This window comes from Leishmania martiniquensis, chromosome 35 (genome assembly GCF_017916325.1).
Source record: "Leishmania martiniquensis isolate LSCM1 chromosome 35, whole genome shotgun sequence".
Lineage (NCBI taxonomy): Eukaryota > Euglenozoa > Kinetoplastea > Trypanosomatida > Trypanosomatidae > Leishmania > Leishmania martiniquensis.
The window spans coordinates 1,306,769-1,322,772 of NC_090170.1; the positions used below are offsets into that span (position 1 = coordinate 1,306,769).

General features: G+C 56.8%; 4 protein-coding genes across 4 annotated transcripts; all 4 read right to left on the reverse strand.

Annotated features, from left to right (window-relative positions):
- Positions 1-1,674: 1,674 nt before the first annotated feature.
- Positions 1,675-2,577, reverse strand: LSCM1_01090 (uncharacterized protein; the record flags this gene model as incomplete). Its single annotated transcript, XM_067318716.1, has 1 exon — positions 1,675-2,577. The coding sequence occupies one exon, from the start codon at positions 2,575-2,577 to the stop codon at positions 1,675-1,677; it is 903 nt and encodes a 300-aa protein (XP_067174821.1).
- A 1,175-nt stretch (positions 2,578-3,752) lies between these two features.
- On the reverse strand, positions 3,753-4,382 carry LSCM1_01091 (uncharacterized protein; the record flags this gene model as incomplete). Its single annotated transcript, XM_067318717.1, has 1 exon — positions 3,753-4,382. The coding sequence occupies one exon, from the start codon at positions 4,380-4,382 to the stop codon at positions 3,753-3,755; it is 630 nt and encodes a 209-aa protein (XP_067174822.1).
- Positions 4,383-8,588: 4,206 nt separating this feature from the next.
- Positions 8,589-9,680, reverse strand: LSCM1_01092 (uncharacterized protein; the record flags this gene model as incomplete). The annotated part of the gene is made up of 1 exon (XM_067318718.1): positions 8,589-9,680. The coding sequence occupies one exon, from the start codon at positions 9,678-9,680 to the stop codon at positions 8,589-8,591; it is 1,092 nt and encodes a 363-aa protein (XP_067174823.1).
- A 4,681-nt stretch (positions 9,681-14,361) lies between these two features.
- On the reverse strand, positions 14,362-15,801 carry LSCM1_01093 (uncharacterized protein; the record flags this gene model as incomplete). Its single annotated transcript, XM_067318719.1, has 1 exon — positions 14,362-15,801. The coding sequence occupies one exon, from the start codon at positions 15,799-15,801 to the stop codon at positions 14,362-14,364; it is 1,440 nt and encodes a 479-aa protein (XP_067174824.1).
- Between the last annotated feature and the right edge of the window lie 203 nt (positions 15,802-16,004).

Genomic DNA, 16,004 nt, shown 5'->3' on the forward strand with positions numbered 1-16,004 from the left:
TTCTCTTCTGCCTGTGTAGGGGGACGATAGGCACACCCACCCACAGAAGAGAAGATGGCTCTTTGTGCGTGCCTACTATGGCCGTGCAACGACTGCACGCCTGGCAGAGAGATGCAGTGCTTTTTTGTGTTCATCTTCAGTTCTTTCTGTCACCCGTTCCGCGTGTGCGTGGGGGGAGGGAGGGTGGGTGGAAAGGAGAGGGCGAGTGAGGGCCTCCGCAACGTAGCCGCTCTACGCGTTGAGTGCTGCATGAGGAAGACAGAGACACGAAAAAGACGCCGAGGGCAAGACAACGTAATGCCCGATCGCGGGTAAACGGGAAAGAGAAACACAGACGTGTACACGCACATACACACACATCAACACACATGCGACATGAGAAAGAGGGAAAAAAGGGAGGTGTAAAGCGGCAGTCCATCCGTCAACGACCAACGGAGACGGAGACCGAGTCGAGCCCGAGACGGGGAGGGGAAACGAGAAAACAAACGCACACGCGAGGGCTGCACAGCGAAAGAGGGGCGGAAAAGCAGAGTGAGAGGGAGGAGACATCAGGTACGATTGACGCTCTTTTTCCCCTTTGGTCGTTTCTATGGAGGTCACAGGATCAAAACCGAAATGGCAAATACACACAGAGACAGAGAGAGAGTGAGAGAGACGAAAGGGAAAGAGGAATCGCGCAGCTCAACAAACGTGGATACGCGCACGCACACGTGCATCAGCGAGCGTGCGTCGTGGAATGTGCACAACAGAGCGCCACAACGGGGCCGTGAGGTGGACGAGGGGAAAGGCAACACCCATGCTGACACAAAATGAAGCGGAAGAGATGAAAACGCCAACTGTCACTTTTATTTTCGTCCCCCTCTCTCACACACATGGGCATGAAGTCATAAGGGGTATGCACCCGTATAATGAACGAATGACGCAAGAACAACACAGAGGCCCTTTTGTCACCTGACGCAACAGGCCCGAGCAGTGCGCCTCTCCTTTACAAATGGGACACGAGTAGATGGGCAACAATAAGGGTACAAGTGCGTGAAGGACACATGAAGGCTCGCGAGGAAATGAATACGTTGCTGAGGAGCCCTCGACCCGACCTGCTCTGCTGCTGCCAATTTTCTTCTCTCTCTCTATCTCTCTCGGAGTTGTTCTTTCACCGACAACTGTATAGCCCACCCTGAACCGAAAGTGTTGACGAGGTACCGCTTCCTTTAAGGTTGTCGCTCATGTGAAGTTGAGCAATATGGCGTACACGTACGGGTACTAGTGCTCTTTGTCACGGATGCTTTCCTCGCCTTCATTCCCAAATGGCGAGAACTCCGACACATGCAGAGTACCACGCAGTTTCTACATCTTCAACTGCATACGTCTGTCGTCTTCCATTTTTTTTCTCCTTACACACATGCTCGACTGCTGTGTGCCAGGAATGCGATAGCATCCTCGTGAAGCGCCAGCCGCGTGCGCACAGCACTCGATGAATTCAGCAGAGAGGAGAGGTCCAGCGAGTGACGTACATCACAATGGCGACCCTTTCGCCCCCTCTCGTCCCTCTTCTTCGCGAGTCAAAGAAAGAAAAGTAAAACGGGTGACATGCTGCCATTCACAATACGCCACACAGTACACTACACGAGCGGGAACATATGACTAAGCTCCCGTCGGATACCCATCACACGCCCCCTAATACCCAGCGAGTGAGTCAATGAAGCGGCGCACATCATGCAGCGACTCAGGCGACAGCTCCGAGCACAGCACTTTAATAGCCTGCACCACCCCCTCCTCAGACGGCCCGGACGGGAAAGAGGAGACGGACTGGTAGTCATTGACGCCATGGGCTCGCGCAGCAGGGCTGGAGCGAGCGGGATGCTGCGCAGGGCTGTCGTACGGATCGCGATGCTTCGACAGAGGCAGGGGATTGCGCATGGCTGCATTGGCGCTGGCCGGGGACTCACCATGGCCGTTGTACTCACCACCGCCACCGGCACTGCTAGTGGCTTGTCTAGGGTGCGCGTCTTGGTGACCTGCCGCGGAAGCAATTGGGCGATTGTAACTGGCGCTTGTAATGCCGGACCGCGCGTGTGCCTGGCGCTCCTGGAGCGTTGGTGGTGTAATGCCCTCAACCGGCTGTGCGTACTTTGACGGTGGCGGCGCAAAACTGAGCAACTGCGGAAACACCGCGAGCGCGCTTTCGCGCTCCTCGTCCGTGATGACGCGGTCGTCGAGGCGCTCAAGCGACGGAATGGCAGCGACGACGAAACGCCGGTAGTTGGGGTCACGGCTGATTGGGTTTTCGGCCAAGCTGAGGACTTCCAAGCATGGCAGGCGAGAGAGGTGCAGCACCTGGTTGATATCGCGAATTTGGTTCCTGCGTAGGTAAACCTCTGCAAGCCGGCGACAGTTCGACAGGGCGCCGATCTCTGAAATTTCGTTGAGCGACATGGAGAGCACTTCCAAGACTACGGCCTGCCGAAGCACACCGATGTCTTGGATCTGCGACGCGCATACATTAAGCTTCTGAACTCGGCGAATGTCATCCGTCTTAGACTTCTGCAGCACCAGGTTGAGCGTGAGTACACCCGCCATGATGCCCCTCTCTCCTCCTCCTCCTCCCCCTTCCTTTTTGAAACCCGTACCGCAGACGCGCGATGCTGCACAAGCAAATAAAAGAGAGCAATCGCAGGAAATAACAGTGCAGCTAACCGCAATACACAAATATAGAAAAAAAGCGGCAAAGCAAAAGGAGACACAAATGCAACGAGAGAGAGAGGGGGGAAGGGGGAAGAAAGTACCCGTGTCCTTGCGTGTCTTTTCTTTTCTTTCACCGTCTCTCTCTCTCGGTGTGTGTGTGTGTGTGTTGGTGGGGTGAAGAGCAAACTTGCGGAGAGTTTGCCGAAGGGACGCGAGTGAGGCCATGTACGAGTGCGTACACGTATGTTTGGGGCGAGTGAGAGGGGGGAGAGGAGAAATTTCGTGTTCGAAGTCCGCGAGAGCCGATGGAGCAAAAAGGGAGCAGGTGGAGAGTCACCCACAGATTTGGAAAGGCGTCGCCCATGAAAGCAGCGAGGGGGGCCGAAGGCTGGCCAGCACCATGCGCGTTGCTGTTTCGAGAGAAGGAAGGTAGCGGCCTCCTTTCCCCCTCCCCTCGTTGGCACTGTGCGTGATAGCGCCCACTGCAGCGCAAAACGGCCGGCCTCGCTCAATAGTTGCGCAGGAATTTTCGTCTCTTGAGCGGCGTCGGTCATCAGTGCCAGAGAGGTGCGAGAGGAGTGCGGCAAGGCAGGAGCTGGGGAGAGGGAGGGGGAGTGCACAGTCCCCTTTTTGAAATTCAGCATTAGCGTCCACAGGAAGTGCCCCTAACGATTTTCTATCGAGCCAGGCAGCGCTTCAGACATGATGAGGGGGAAAGCGATCGGCCGAGCCGCAGGGAGGCAAGCCCTTCAGAGACACACAGTGCCCACCAACGGAGTCTCCACTGCCTCCGCGCCCTGCGGCGCCTCGAGTCACGACGGGCAAACAGACTCCGCTACGCGCACACCTGGTGAGCCCCTCTGTGAGGAGCGCAGGAGATGGTCGGGTTCACGTCACCTGGAAAGGCAGGAGCAGCTCCCACAGCACCTGCTGCCTACGCGTGAGTGGCGCTGCGCGTGCCAGCCGCAGCACGAAGCACGAACGACAAGGACAGCAACAAAAATGCCGACGGAGGCTATGCAGAATCAGAGAGGCGCACGCGAACCCGCCCGCGCACTCGCCTCGCACGATCAGGTTCGCATCTTCCTTTCCCGATCCCAGACGTGCTTCGCGAACGCAATCACGAATAGCGATTGGTGGGGCTTGCCGGGCTCCGGCTGATGATATGTTTGCACTTCTGCCTCAAAGCCCATTGACTGCAGTGCCCCTTGAATGATGCCCCCCATGAAGCCGGCGTAGTTTACGTTCCATCGGCCTTCGCTGTCGATGTAGTCAGGGGAAGGGTGAACGTTGCGCAGAACGATAGGGTCGCTGTCGAAGAGGAAAAAGCGATCTGAGTTGCTCTCACGCTGGACTTCGCTAGCGGCGCGGCCAAACCAGCGCGCCCACAGTTTCTCCTGAAGCAGCTTCAGGACTGCGTCAATCGAGAGCGGGCGGCGCTGCAAGTCGACCGAGTCGCGCACAGAGGATAGCATGATCAGACGGGTGCCGACATGCGCTCCGAGCGAAGTTAGGCGGGCCTCCACCTCCTCAACGTTCTTTACTTTGGTTGGAAAGGTGTAAGCGCGCACACACAGCTCCGAAAATAAAAAGCTGAATGCCGACAAGGCAACCTGGGTGTGTTCGCTGGAGGAGAGGTCTGCCATGACGCCCCCCTTGTCACTCGGCACCTTGCCCCTGGTAACCATTCGCTGACGCATCTGCCTTGCTCGTCAAGGTCTGGTGAGCGTATCTGGAGAATGGTGGTCAGGTGTCCCTAGCACGAGATCGAAAGCACACTTCGGTGCGGGCGTCATGCAAAAGATTTTGTGGCACCTGCTCCAAGCGTGAGTGCCGTTCAGACGATGAAGAAGCGCCGTAGGGGGGTGGCTTCGGGCGCGCAAAGACGCGAAAGTGTAGTGTCGCTTGAGAGTCAGTGAAGCAGCCATGACGGCGTGGAAGAGAGGACGTGGACATTGCAGGTGCAGGAACAAAGAGCTAACGAGCTCGAGCCGTCCCCTCGTCTACAAAATGCTCTGCGCCGGGCTGCTTTTGTTCGCTAGTAATTCTCTTTAGCCCCCTTTTCCTCTCTCTCTTGTGCGCCTCAAAGTCGGTACACACACGTGTGAGACAGGGAGGTGAACGACAGGCTCTGCATCCGCTACCGCTGTCTCCCAACTTGTTTTTATGCTTTTACGTCCTCGCCTAGCCGGCATCAAGCGTGGCCAAGTAGCCTTCCTCACACAAAACCTCGCAAAGTGTAGGCGCGCTTTTTTGCTGTGTCTGTCTGTGTGTGTGTGTGTCTGTGTGTGTGTGTGTGTTTGTGAACGGAAGGTGGAAAGCGAGCAAAAGGAAAAAAATATATAAACATCGCGTTACACTAAAGAGAAGACGAAAAAAAAAAAGCAGTCATGGGCACCTCCCGTTTGCTCCATGTCCCCTTTCGTTTCTTCTTTTCCTGCACCTGCGCTGCATATGCTAACCGTCAGCGAGACGTATCGGTGTGCCCCGCGCACGTTTCGTGTGAGGGAATGGCAGCGATTGTGGTTGCAATGCGCTCTCAGGCTCGCGTTTTACTCTCATCGCCTTCAGCAGCCATACGGAGGCGCACAGAAATATTTTCTCGTGTGGTACGTATCAATGACGCAGCGCGCGCTTCTCGAAGTGGAGCTGTGGAGAGGCAGAGATATGCGCAGGCAAGCACTGTTGTTCTTGTTATTTTCAATTTTTCTTGTCCTCGAAAATCAACTTGAAAGAAGCATATATACTCATGAATGGGCCCATAACACTGTGGAGACTCATCTTTCTCTGCATCTTTTTTTCTTTCCATACCGATTCTCATCCGCAGCAGCGGTGCCCATCACTCAGGGTCAATGCTCACTTCCTTTGACATTCCTGTGAATCGCCCAGAAAAGAGACGTCTGCCTTCCTAAATACAGAGCGAGCTCTGCAGCGTGAACGGGACACAGCGCTTACCGACGGAGGGAAGGGTCCGTCCGGAAGGCAGCAAGAAGTCAGATGAAAGCAGCAGAAGCAACAAAGGAGCAGGTGGCCCAAGTGGCACGCTTCAGTGAGGAAAATGAAGCCCATTCACTGAAAATAGAGGCGAAAGAGGAGCATGCACACGCACACGCAGGATGAGCGCAAGACATTTTAAGCTGTAATAAGCAGCATAGCCATGGTAACCTTTAACGACCAAGGAAGAGAAACAGATAGGTGAGAATTGATACCATATAAGAGGAGGCAAGAGAGAAAACAATAGAAATGAGATGCCCAATACACACACGCACACACGTGTACGCAGGCGCCAGAGCTTTCGTTTGTGTTATACGCTCAGAGAGGAACGAGATGCGGTGATCGATGGTACATGTATATTATAGAAAGAGAGCTATATATACATATGTATATATGTATGTATTCACCCAGAATGTGCAAGGGACAGCGATGCTTCTGCTTACCGCACGTGTGCTCCCCCCTCCCCCAGCCGCCTCTCTCTCTAAGAGAGACAAGAGGGGGGGGGGGCAAAACAAGCAGAAGAAAAAAAAAGAAAGAAAAGCAATCACACCGACATGAGAACGACGGAGACTCACCTCACCGAAGGAGAGATCAGAGAGATATCTGAGAGAATCGATGGCACGAAAAGGCGCACGGCCGACGTCTGTAAAGGAGGATGGTAAAAAAAAAGCAAAGCAAAATGCCGAAGCGGAAAACGAACCAAGACAGGGAAATGGACAGGCTCCTGTGTCAACAGCATTACTAATGGGGCCTTTTAGCGTACTCACGTGTGTACATGCATGTATGTGTGTTGGGGGAAGGGGTGGGTGTATCGTACAAGATGTCTTGAGCTCCTCGATCCCTTCTACTTCGGCGCATTTTGTGCGAGTCGATCAAGAGGATACTAAAGCGTATCTTATTGGCTTCCTTTTTGCTGTTATTCGCCGTTCCCTCTTCTGCAGCTCAACATGCCTCTCTTGCTGCTACTGCTGCTATTTTCTTTCTCTTCTTTGATTGAACAGTTACACAGTGTCCGACACACGCCGCCCAGGGGGGGGAATGGATGACGCCGCAAACTAAAAAACAAACAGAAACAAAGAATACAGCATACAACGCAGCGTACCTTCCCTCTGATGTACACACCCATACATATGCACACACACGCACCCATGAACCTGTACGCATACTCTTTCCATTTCCCGCCGACTCGAACGCAGAGGTCTGCCGTACACCGCCGACACAAGCACAACGCTTCGGCGAACAAGCACCACTCGACCGGGAATGAGCTGGTGCTCTTCTTGCACGTGTATTGGTCAGCGGCCCAGTCGAGGAAAGGATGAGCGGAGACGACAATGAACGTGATGTTACACCTTTGCTTCTCCGCGATGTTTCTCTTCCCCTAAAAATATGGCACGGCACTCTTGCTGGCGCCATAATCCAGAGTGTTGCCCTTCGTTCATAGCTCTCTAGTCCATGGAGACGAGACGAGCTGCGTGGCCTCACGCTGAACTTCAACGTGAATGCTTTGTGTGTGTGTGAGCTCAGTCACGCTGCGTTGCACCTCGCCCGCTTGGCTCCGCTTACTTGAGGATCGAGACCTAAGCAGGCAAACGACACGGCAGCGACGCCTCCTTCCTATCGCGTGCGCCGACGCGCAGTCGCCACTGTGCGACGCGCGCCGAAGTCCGCAAATGTCTGCGTCCCTGCATAGTACCCAGACGACGCCATCAAGCCGGTCTCCACTCGCCGCCGTCTACACATCCAAAAGGCGGCTACAAACGGAGAAGGATATACACTAGACCCTATCAAATACCTGATCCACTTTAAATTCAGCTTTCCCATAGTTGATGCCTATATGTGTCTCTCTTGATTTTTCTACACGTCTTTTGATGGCCTCATCGACCCACCCGCCTTTCCCAACGGAGAAAGAGGGAAGGAAAGGGGAGGGGGGCAGCTCAGTGCGCCGTATCTCAGGGGGCTCCAGCGCTGCCATTCGGTGCGGTGAGGCCAAGCGGCACCCCCACCCCTCTCTCTATGCCGGGCAGCCGCGGGCGGCGGTATCGGGCCAGGCGTCTGCGGCGTGGGGTGGGGGCCGTGCGACGTGTTGCTCCCGATGCCGGCGGCAAGGGTGTGCGTGGCGTGGCGCCGGTGCGGCCTGCGGCGGTGAACGCGTCTGCGCCGCCCACGTCGTGGCCAAGGTGTGCATGCCGCTCTGGCGCATCATGCCCGGCCCTCCCCTCTGCGTGTGTCTGCGTGTGTGTGTCTGTGGAGGGGGCGTGGGCCACCTCAGGAGGACGCACCGCGTGGCGGCCAGCGTGATGGGCGCGGCTGCGATGCGGCTTGCGGGGCGAGGGGGTATGCAGGGTCCGAGGCACGGACTGTGCGCAGATGGCTGAGCCGGGCGCCATGCCGCCATGGGTCTCTGCGGCTGCCTCGCAGCACTCCCACGAGCCTGTGACGGGGCCGCGCTGTGCGTTGAGCTCATGCTCTACGGCAGTAAGCGGACATGTGCCGAAGAGAAAACGGGCGTTGGTTCTGTCGCGCCTCTCTCACCCAAACGCTTTCCCCCCTCCTTTAATGTCCTCCTGCAAATGCCCTTTTCTGCTCCCCTCTTCTTTGTCTCCTCGAGTCCGCACTCGCGCGAGCGGGTGTTATGGAGCAGCTGCCCTCTTCATAGCTGAGCCCCACCCTCCCCCACCCCATCTCGCTCTTTGGCAACGTGACGCACGGATGTATTTGAAGAAAACGCAGTCGATTTACTTTGTCGCACACGCCTTTCCTTGAGCTCTCCGATGTCTGGCTAAGAGCTGCTGCTCCCGTCGCCCGGCTCACATCTTCTCTCGCTTGCAATCGTGTTGACAAGAGACACTCCCCCCGCATCCACCACGATCTTACCCGCAGGTTGTACCTGGCAGCAGTCTTCTGCAGTGAGGCTACTGAAGCTGAGGACGTCCGACGGCACGACCGGTCATGCTGCTGCTGCTGCTACCAGTGATGTTGCCACCCGCGGCAGCGTTTTTGACGCTGTTGCTGCTTTTCGAGGCCGTAGCGCCAGCGGAACCCAGAGACGCAGCCATGTGATACGTTGTGCGGATCCCCCACAAACACTTTTCGTACAGCACAAACGCCATCATTGTTGACGGTATGACGCGTGCCACATTCACTGGAAGGCCGCGGTACATGCCGAGAAGTCCCTCACGGCGCCAAAGTGTTTGCAAGCCTGTTAGCATGCTACTGTACTCCTGCTTGCCGTGGTTACGCTGACCCTGCAGGCAGGTCCGCACGACCTCGAGGGGGTTGAAGAGGGTACAAGCCACCGCCTTGGAGAAGCCGGAGGCCAGGGCCACTTGCAGCGGCGACGGATCTTCGTGCTTGGTAAAGAGGTTACGCCGGAACCACTCGTAGATGGTCACTTGAATGGTGGTGTTGCCCGTGAGCAGTATCTGGGGCGCCAGTCCGCGAAACAGAGCCCTCCCGCCCTCTTGCCGCACAATCGTTTGCACCCCGGCAAAACCGGGCGGCAGTCGCTGTGCACGGACGCCGTTGTGAAGGCAGTTGCCATCGTACAGCTGACGCCGTGTCTTAAGAACGTGAAGCGGAGTAACAACAGTCCCTGTGACTGTGGCCGCCAAGCACGCGCTCAGGAAGTCGGCCGCAGACTGCTCAAGCTTGGAATTCTCCGGCTTTTGGCTGAAAACCGCCGAGATGCGCTGTTGCGCAGAGCGGAATGTAAGCAGGTACAGACCCCACCCAACGCTGTGCGAGACGACAGAAACGCCGATGCCCTTGTACATCCCGCGCAGACCCTCATGCCGCATAATCTCGCGAACGGAGCGAAGCGGCAGTGTGCGGCTTCCTAGGTGAAGTGTATGCATGCGAGTGCGGAGGAAGTCGAGTGGGTAAAATATCGCCATCGCTGCTGACCCACCCATGACGCCGGCAAAGCCATGCATCCACAAGTGTTCACGCTCCGCCAACACGCCATGCGAGGAGCCGCTAAGGGAGGGTGAGAAAGATTGCGCCATCGCGTATAGAGCTTGGTGTGGACCTTCGGAGAAGTCGGTGTCGCAGTTGCAACAGAAAAAAAGAGAAGGCAGCGGCGATATCAGAATGCAATCCTGAGCACAGAGTACACGCGCACGCGCGCGCTGGGGTGTATATACGTACGCTTCGGTGCCGCTTTTGTAATCTTCCCTCCTTGCCTCTCTGCCGTCAACGAAGAGCGCGTCTGCAGTGAATGGGTCCCCCCCTGATGTGCGCACGCGCAGCTGAGTGCGACGTCACGTCGTCAATCTACTCGGTTGCCTGTGCGGCACCTCCGCGGAAGTGGTACACCTCGACTAGGAAGCGCACTGCACCAATAGAAATACACTCGGCCGAATGGTTCGAAAAAGGAGACGCAAGCAACCACCGATGCCCAAAGGAGCGCTCGACGCACGATTCAGACGAGGGATCGATGAGGGGGCCTCGACAAAGAAGAAAGGACGGAGGGCGGGGCGCCGGAACAGAAAAGGGAAGTATGAAAAAAGGAGCGGAGGGAAAGACAGCGCCAGAAGGACAAAAAAGACAGTGACGACTGATGAGATGTTTAGAGCGGTGGCCGCTTCGAGGCTGACACGGTAGTCACAATGTCTAGCTATCCCGATATTCTCGGGGGCAGAGGAGCCTGTGTGTGAGCGTGTGGTCTTCCGTGCGTGCGCGTGCGTGGGTGCGCACACGTCACCCATCTATCCTCTCCGTAAGACAAGAGTGTAGCGGTAACGCGAGAGGGGCACCGAAGACGAGAAATCCTGAAATGGGAAAAGAATGGGACACAGAAGTACACACAGAACAAAGACGCGCACTCCTACAACGCCCGACACGGTAGCTATTGTTGCGCGTCCCTCTCGTCCCCAACGGCAAGTGGAGATAGGAAGAAGAAAAGGGGGAGGGGCTAAGAGAGAAGAAAAGAGAAAGAGCTGATGAAGTACAGGAGGAGATGATGGGGTGCGGAAAAGGAAGGAGCTGGAATAAAAAAAACGCTCGGCAAAGAAAAGAATGAACCAAAAGACGAAGCGGAGAGTGAAAGGCACGCGATAGATAGATAGAGATAGAGAGTGAGGGTGTTGCTCCTGAGAAATAAGACAAAGCGGGCATACACACACACACACACGCAAAAAGGGAAGAAAAAGAAGCGGAGCAAATGTGAAAAGACGTGAAGCGGTACGTCCTGGTTGGTGATAGAGTATCGCCTTGTGTGTGTGTGTCAGTCTCTGAGCAGGGAGTAGAGCGAATCGAGTGAGTGGGCGACAGGAGACAAGGAGGGAGGCGAATGAAAGGATAATGATGTCACAATCATCAAACTGGCGGTGAGTCGAATCGCGCGCGACCTCTTTCGATGACGGAAGATGACGGCGTGGTTGGCATGAGAAGAGGGCACATATGAAAGCCCATTTTGGTGGTTTGGGTTCCGGATCGCATGTGATCAGGCGCATTATGCCGTAAGCAAGCGTGGTGTTTATGGGCGGGTGTGCGGAAGGGGAGGGGAGTGCGCAACAGGCAGAGAGAGAGAGAGCAGAAAGCGAGAGAGAGGGAGAAGTCGGTTGAATAAGAGGGTAGAGGAGAGAGCAGAGTGGTGGGTGAGACTGACGCACCCGCGGAATACAACAGTGGTTATGTCTACACTCGTCCAAATGCATTCGGGAACTCAGTGCTGGGCCAGCCACACCTAGTCTCCTGGGGCCTCCTACAGGATGAGTAGAGGAATAGTGCGCTTGGCCTCAACAGTGTCCCTCCGTCCCCGAAGGCTCCCTCCTGGTTTAGTCACGCTGGCATAGACATGTTGACTGATCGGAAAAGGAAGAGCATGTGACTCGGAAAGCGGCTAGCAGCTGCACCTGTACGTGTGGCATCATCCACAATTCCAGACAACTTGCGCATTTAGAATAGCAAACTATCTTGCAGATGCGCCTGAGCTTCTTGCTGGTTGCTGTTTCGATGCTTCGAGCCATGTTGAGCCTGGCCTTCCTTTGAGTTTCTGTAGCCGTATCGCTAAGTGCGTGTGTGTGTTACAGTGTGAGCAAAGGGGGTGAAAAAGCAAAGGAGGAGCAGGTGAGATCGCCTCTCATCTCTCCACCACTTTTCTTTTTTCGCGGTAGTCATTGTCAGTCTTCTGGCCACGCCACCATCGCTGTTGTTTCTTCCGTTCCTGCCGCCCTCTTCTCATCCGTCGCCTCTTCACATCCCTCCCCCCGCTGCTGACGTCGCACACAAATCGCTTGTCAAAGCTCGACTGGTGACCTCAGTAGGCTGTCTGCCCATTACCGCTACTTTCCCTCCACAGGCGCCACGAAAAAAAAAGACTTGCCCTCTATCCGCACCACCACACAGACCCACACGCGCACCTGGAGATGCTCATTAGCACCTCATCGCCCTCTGCAACACCGCGTGTGGGTGTGAGCAGACAGGTATGGGAGAGAAGGGAGAGCAGCAAGCCGCATATCGAGCCGGTTCGCGCACGCGCAGGAGGAGGAGGAAGGGGAGTGGGGGCGGCACGTGCAGCGGGAGAGGCACCCAGGCAGGAAAAAAAGGGGGAGAGGGCAGGCGAGGCACGAGAGCGAGAGAGAGGGAGACTGGAAAAAAGGGCAAACGGAAGAAAAACAAAGGCGGAAAGCGAAGGCGTTAACAAACGAGAGAATCATAATAAATGAATACAAAAATAAAAGCTCCGCCACGAGAACGGGGGAGGGGAGAGCTGCTTGGTGTTTGGGCCTCAAGATGAGTGAGACGCGCGGGGGGAGGGGGCGGCAAGAGGCGGTTGAGGTACGGCGCAGGGAGTGCAGACCTCCTTAGGCCCCCACCATGCGGAAGAGAAGCAAACATCAGCGCGACGCCCCCATTTATGCTGCCATGCAGCTAACTACCGGGTATGCGACCTACGCGTTAAGGTGTAAACGCACAGCCACCTACGCATGCTCACATCTGCTCGCGCCGCTAAGACGCCCCTCTTCCTCTTCCTCAGACGGGCGCCAAAGGTAGAGAGAGGCCGGAAGAACGGACGGTAGCCGTGATCCTAAGCGTGGCCGTAGTGAGAGCAGTAGCCGAAGAGAGGACAATAACGAGTAAAGAGGGGTAGAAAAAAAAGGTGGTAGATTGAGAGAAGCGAACAACGGATGGGCGCGCCCTAGGAAAGAAGCGAGACAGTACACGAGGAGGTCCCTCGTACCGTTCCAGTCTCGCTATGCTTCCCTAACCGCCACCTCTACCTTTTCCATCCATCTGCCCCAGGCAGGCATTCCTCCCTTTTCTTCCCTCTCCCTCCTGCCTCTCACGCCCACTCGTCGTGTGTTGTGTATGCCCGTCTCGCTCCTATATAACCATAGAAGAAACGAGGCGCACCCAAGTGGGCGCGAGGCGGAAAGACAGGGATGAAGGCGATAAGGTTTAGTCGGCCATCTCCTCTACTCCCTTCCATTCGCTGGGACATCACCCCATCGACGCAATGCGTCCGTCACTAGCACAACGGAGACCCCCGAAGCAGAGGGTACACCACCCCGTGGCGCCCTCAGACAGCGGCTGCTCATACTCATGCTCGTGGTCCTCAAGCAGACTTTCTTCCAGTTCCTGCCACCAACGGCGTATCGGCCTGTCTCCTAAGCCACACGAAGCACCCCCGTACCCGACCTCCAAAGAACACGTCCCTCCCTTCCTCCTCCAAGGCAATGAGAAGGTACGGCGAGTAGGTGCTTCTTCATCTGCTATCGAACAGCAAGCGGATAAATACAGCCCGTGGTACTGGGCCGAAATCCTCGCAACCTTAAGAGAACGTGCGACGGGAAGCTCCCGAGGTAAATGGCCGGCGGCGTACGATTCTTTTTGCTTCGGCACATGTCCGCTTACTGCCGTAGAGCATGAGCTCAACGCACAGCGCGGCCCCGTCACAGGCTCGTGGGAGTGCTGCGAGGCAGCCGCAGAGACCCATGGCGGCATGGCGCCCGGCTCAGCCATCTGCGCACAGTCCGTGCCTCGGACCCTGCATACCCCCTCGCCCCGCAAGCCGCATCGCAGCCGCGCCCATCACGCTGGCCGCCACGCGGTGCGTCCTCCTGAGGTGGCCCACGCCCCCTCCACAGACACACACACGCAGACACACGCAGAGGGGAGGGCCGGGCATGATGCGCCAGAGCGGCATGCACACCTTGGCCACGACGTGGGCGGCGCAGACGCGTTCACCGCCGCAGGCCGTACCGGCGCCACGCCACGCACACCCTTGCCGCCGGCATCGGGAGCAACACGTCGCACGGCCCCCACCCCACGCCGCAGACGCCTGGCCCGATACCGCCGCCCGCGGCTGCCCGGCATAGAGAGAGGGGTGGGGGTGCCGCTTGGCCTCACCGCACCGAATGGCAGCGCTGGAGCCCCCTGAGATACGGCGCACTGAGCTGCCCCCCTCCCCTTTCCTTCCCTCTTTCTCCGTTGGGAAAGGGGAAGGGACGTTGCAAGAGAGTAAGCGGATGGGTTCAATGAGGTCTCTGAAACCGGAATGAAGTTACTTTGTACGACGCAGGGATCTTTGCGTCTTCTCCTTTCGAGTCTTCGTAACCCCTTTCGGTCAGTTAGGTAGGTGCTGATGATGGTCGAGGCATGTGTCGCGGCAAAGGCGGAGGCACACGCGACTCACAGAGAGGGAGAATAGGCGGTGCTTGATGGCAAGCGGAGAAGGGTTATCTACTGCATCTCCGGCCAGGCAAACGACTCACGGCCCTCCTTATCAAAACGTTCGTAGCCATGGCGGCCGAAGACATCGCGCTGGAGCGACACAAGCTGTCCATACGGAAGAATTGGGGTATACATGGCGTTGATGTAGGCCAGAGAAGCCGTCATCACCGGCAGAGGCACCGCAGTGGTAGCTGTGAGTTTGGCGACGATCTGGCGGTAGTCGTGAAGGCCCTCCTCCATTTCCTTGATGAAGGCGTCCATCAGGTTGGGCAAGTTCGGGTTCTGCTCGAAGGCCTTCGTCATGGGCATCAGCAGGTAACCCTGCAGAATGCAGCCGGCGCGGAAGGTGGCGATGGTGGCGGGCAGGTTCAGGCCAAAGTCGTACACCTTGTCCAGCTCACGCAGACACTGGAACATTTGCGCGTAGCTTGAGATGATGGAAAGGCTGACGGCATGGTAGAGCTGCTGTACCTCGGGGGCGTTGGGGGACTTGTTCTTGGCCTGCTCAACGACGCAGCACGGGAACTTAGAAAAAGCCGCGGCGTTCGCAAGGCGCTCCTCCTTCGCCATGGTCATTTGACGCGAGATAACGGCCATGTTGAGCGAGGGCGCCGGCACGCCGACCTCCAGGGCCTCCTGAGCGGACCACAGGCCGGTGCCCTTCGAGCCGATGCGGTCCTTCACCTTCTCCGAGAGGTAATTGCCCGCCGGCTCCTTCGCACGGCACGCGGCGATGGAGATGTCGAGCATATAGGATTTGAGGAAGCCCTTGGTCTTCCATGACTCGAAGACTTCGGCGATCTGATCGTTGTCGAAGCCGAGGGCATGCAGGGCGTTGAACGCCTCACCCCAGATCTGCAGAATAGCGTATTCGCCAGCGTTGTGATACATCTTCACGCAGGAACCAGCGCCACCCTTGCCGTTGAATGTCACGCACGGTCGGCCGTCCTCAGCCTTAGCGGCGGCCGCCTCAATGATGGGGCGCACTTCCTCCCACACACTTGGTGTGCCCCCCGGAAAGAAGGCTGGACCCTTGCGCGCGCCTTCCTCACCGCCTGAGATGCCCATCCCCAGGAATCGGAGGCCCTGGCTCTCGAGATGCGCGGCGCGTTTGTCCTGGTCCTTGAAGTTCGCATTGCCGGTGTCGATGATGATGTCATTGCACTCGAACACATCCTTGAGCTGCTCGATTGTAGAGTCCGTCGCGGCGCCGGCCTGGACGAGAATGAACGCACGCCGCGGCTTCTTGAGCGACTCGGCAAACTCCTTCATCGTCCCGTACCCCTTCAGGTTGGCGGCAAACTTCTCGTGCGCGTGCTCATCGAGGAACGACTTCGTCTTCGCGTATGTGCGGTTGAATACGGCGACGCAGAATCCCTTCTCGGCGATGTTCAGGGCGAGGTTTGCGCCCATGACGCCTAGCCCGATAATACCAAGGTCATTCGACATGGTGAATAAGGAGTGCGCCCGTGTGCAAGTGTGTTGTGTGTGTGTATTTATGAGAGAGGGAGGGTATGCGAGCACCACGAGACGGTGAGAACAGTCTCTTTTTCAGCGGTGCTGTACGTGAAGGCGCAGCGTGTAAGGGAAGACAGGTGTATGGGTGGAGATGGGAAAGAAAAGGGGGGCGCGCCTAATGGAGGAGATATGGC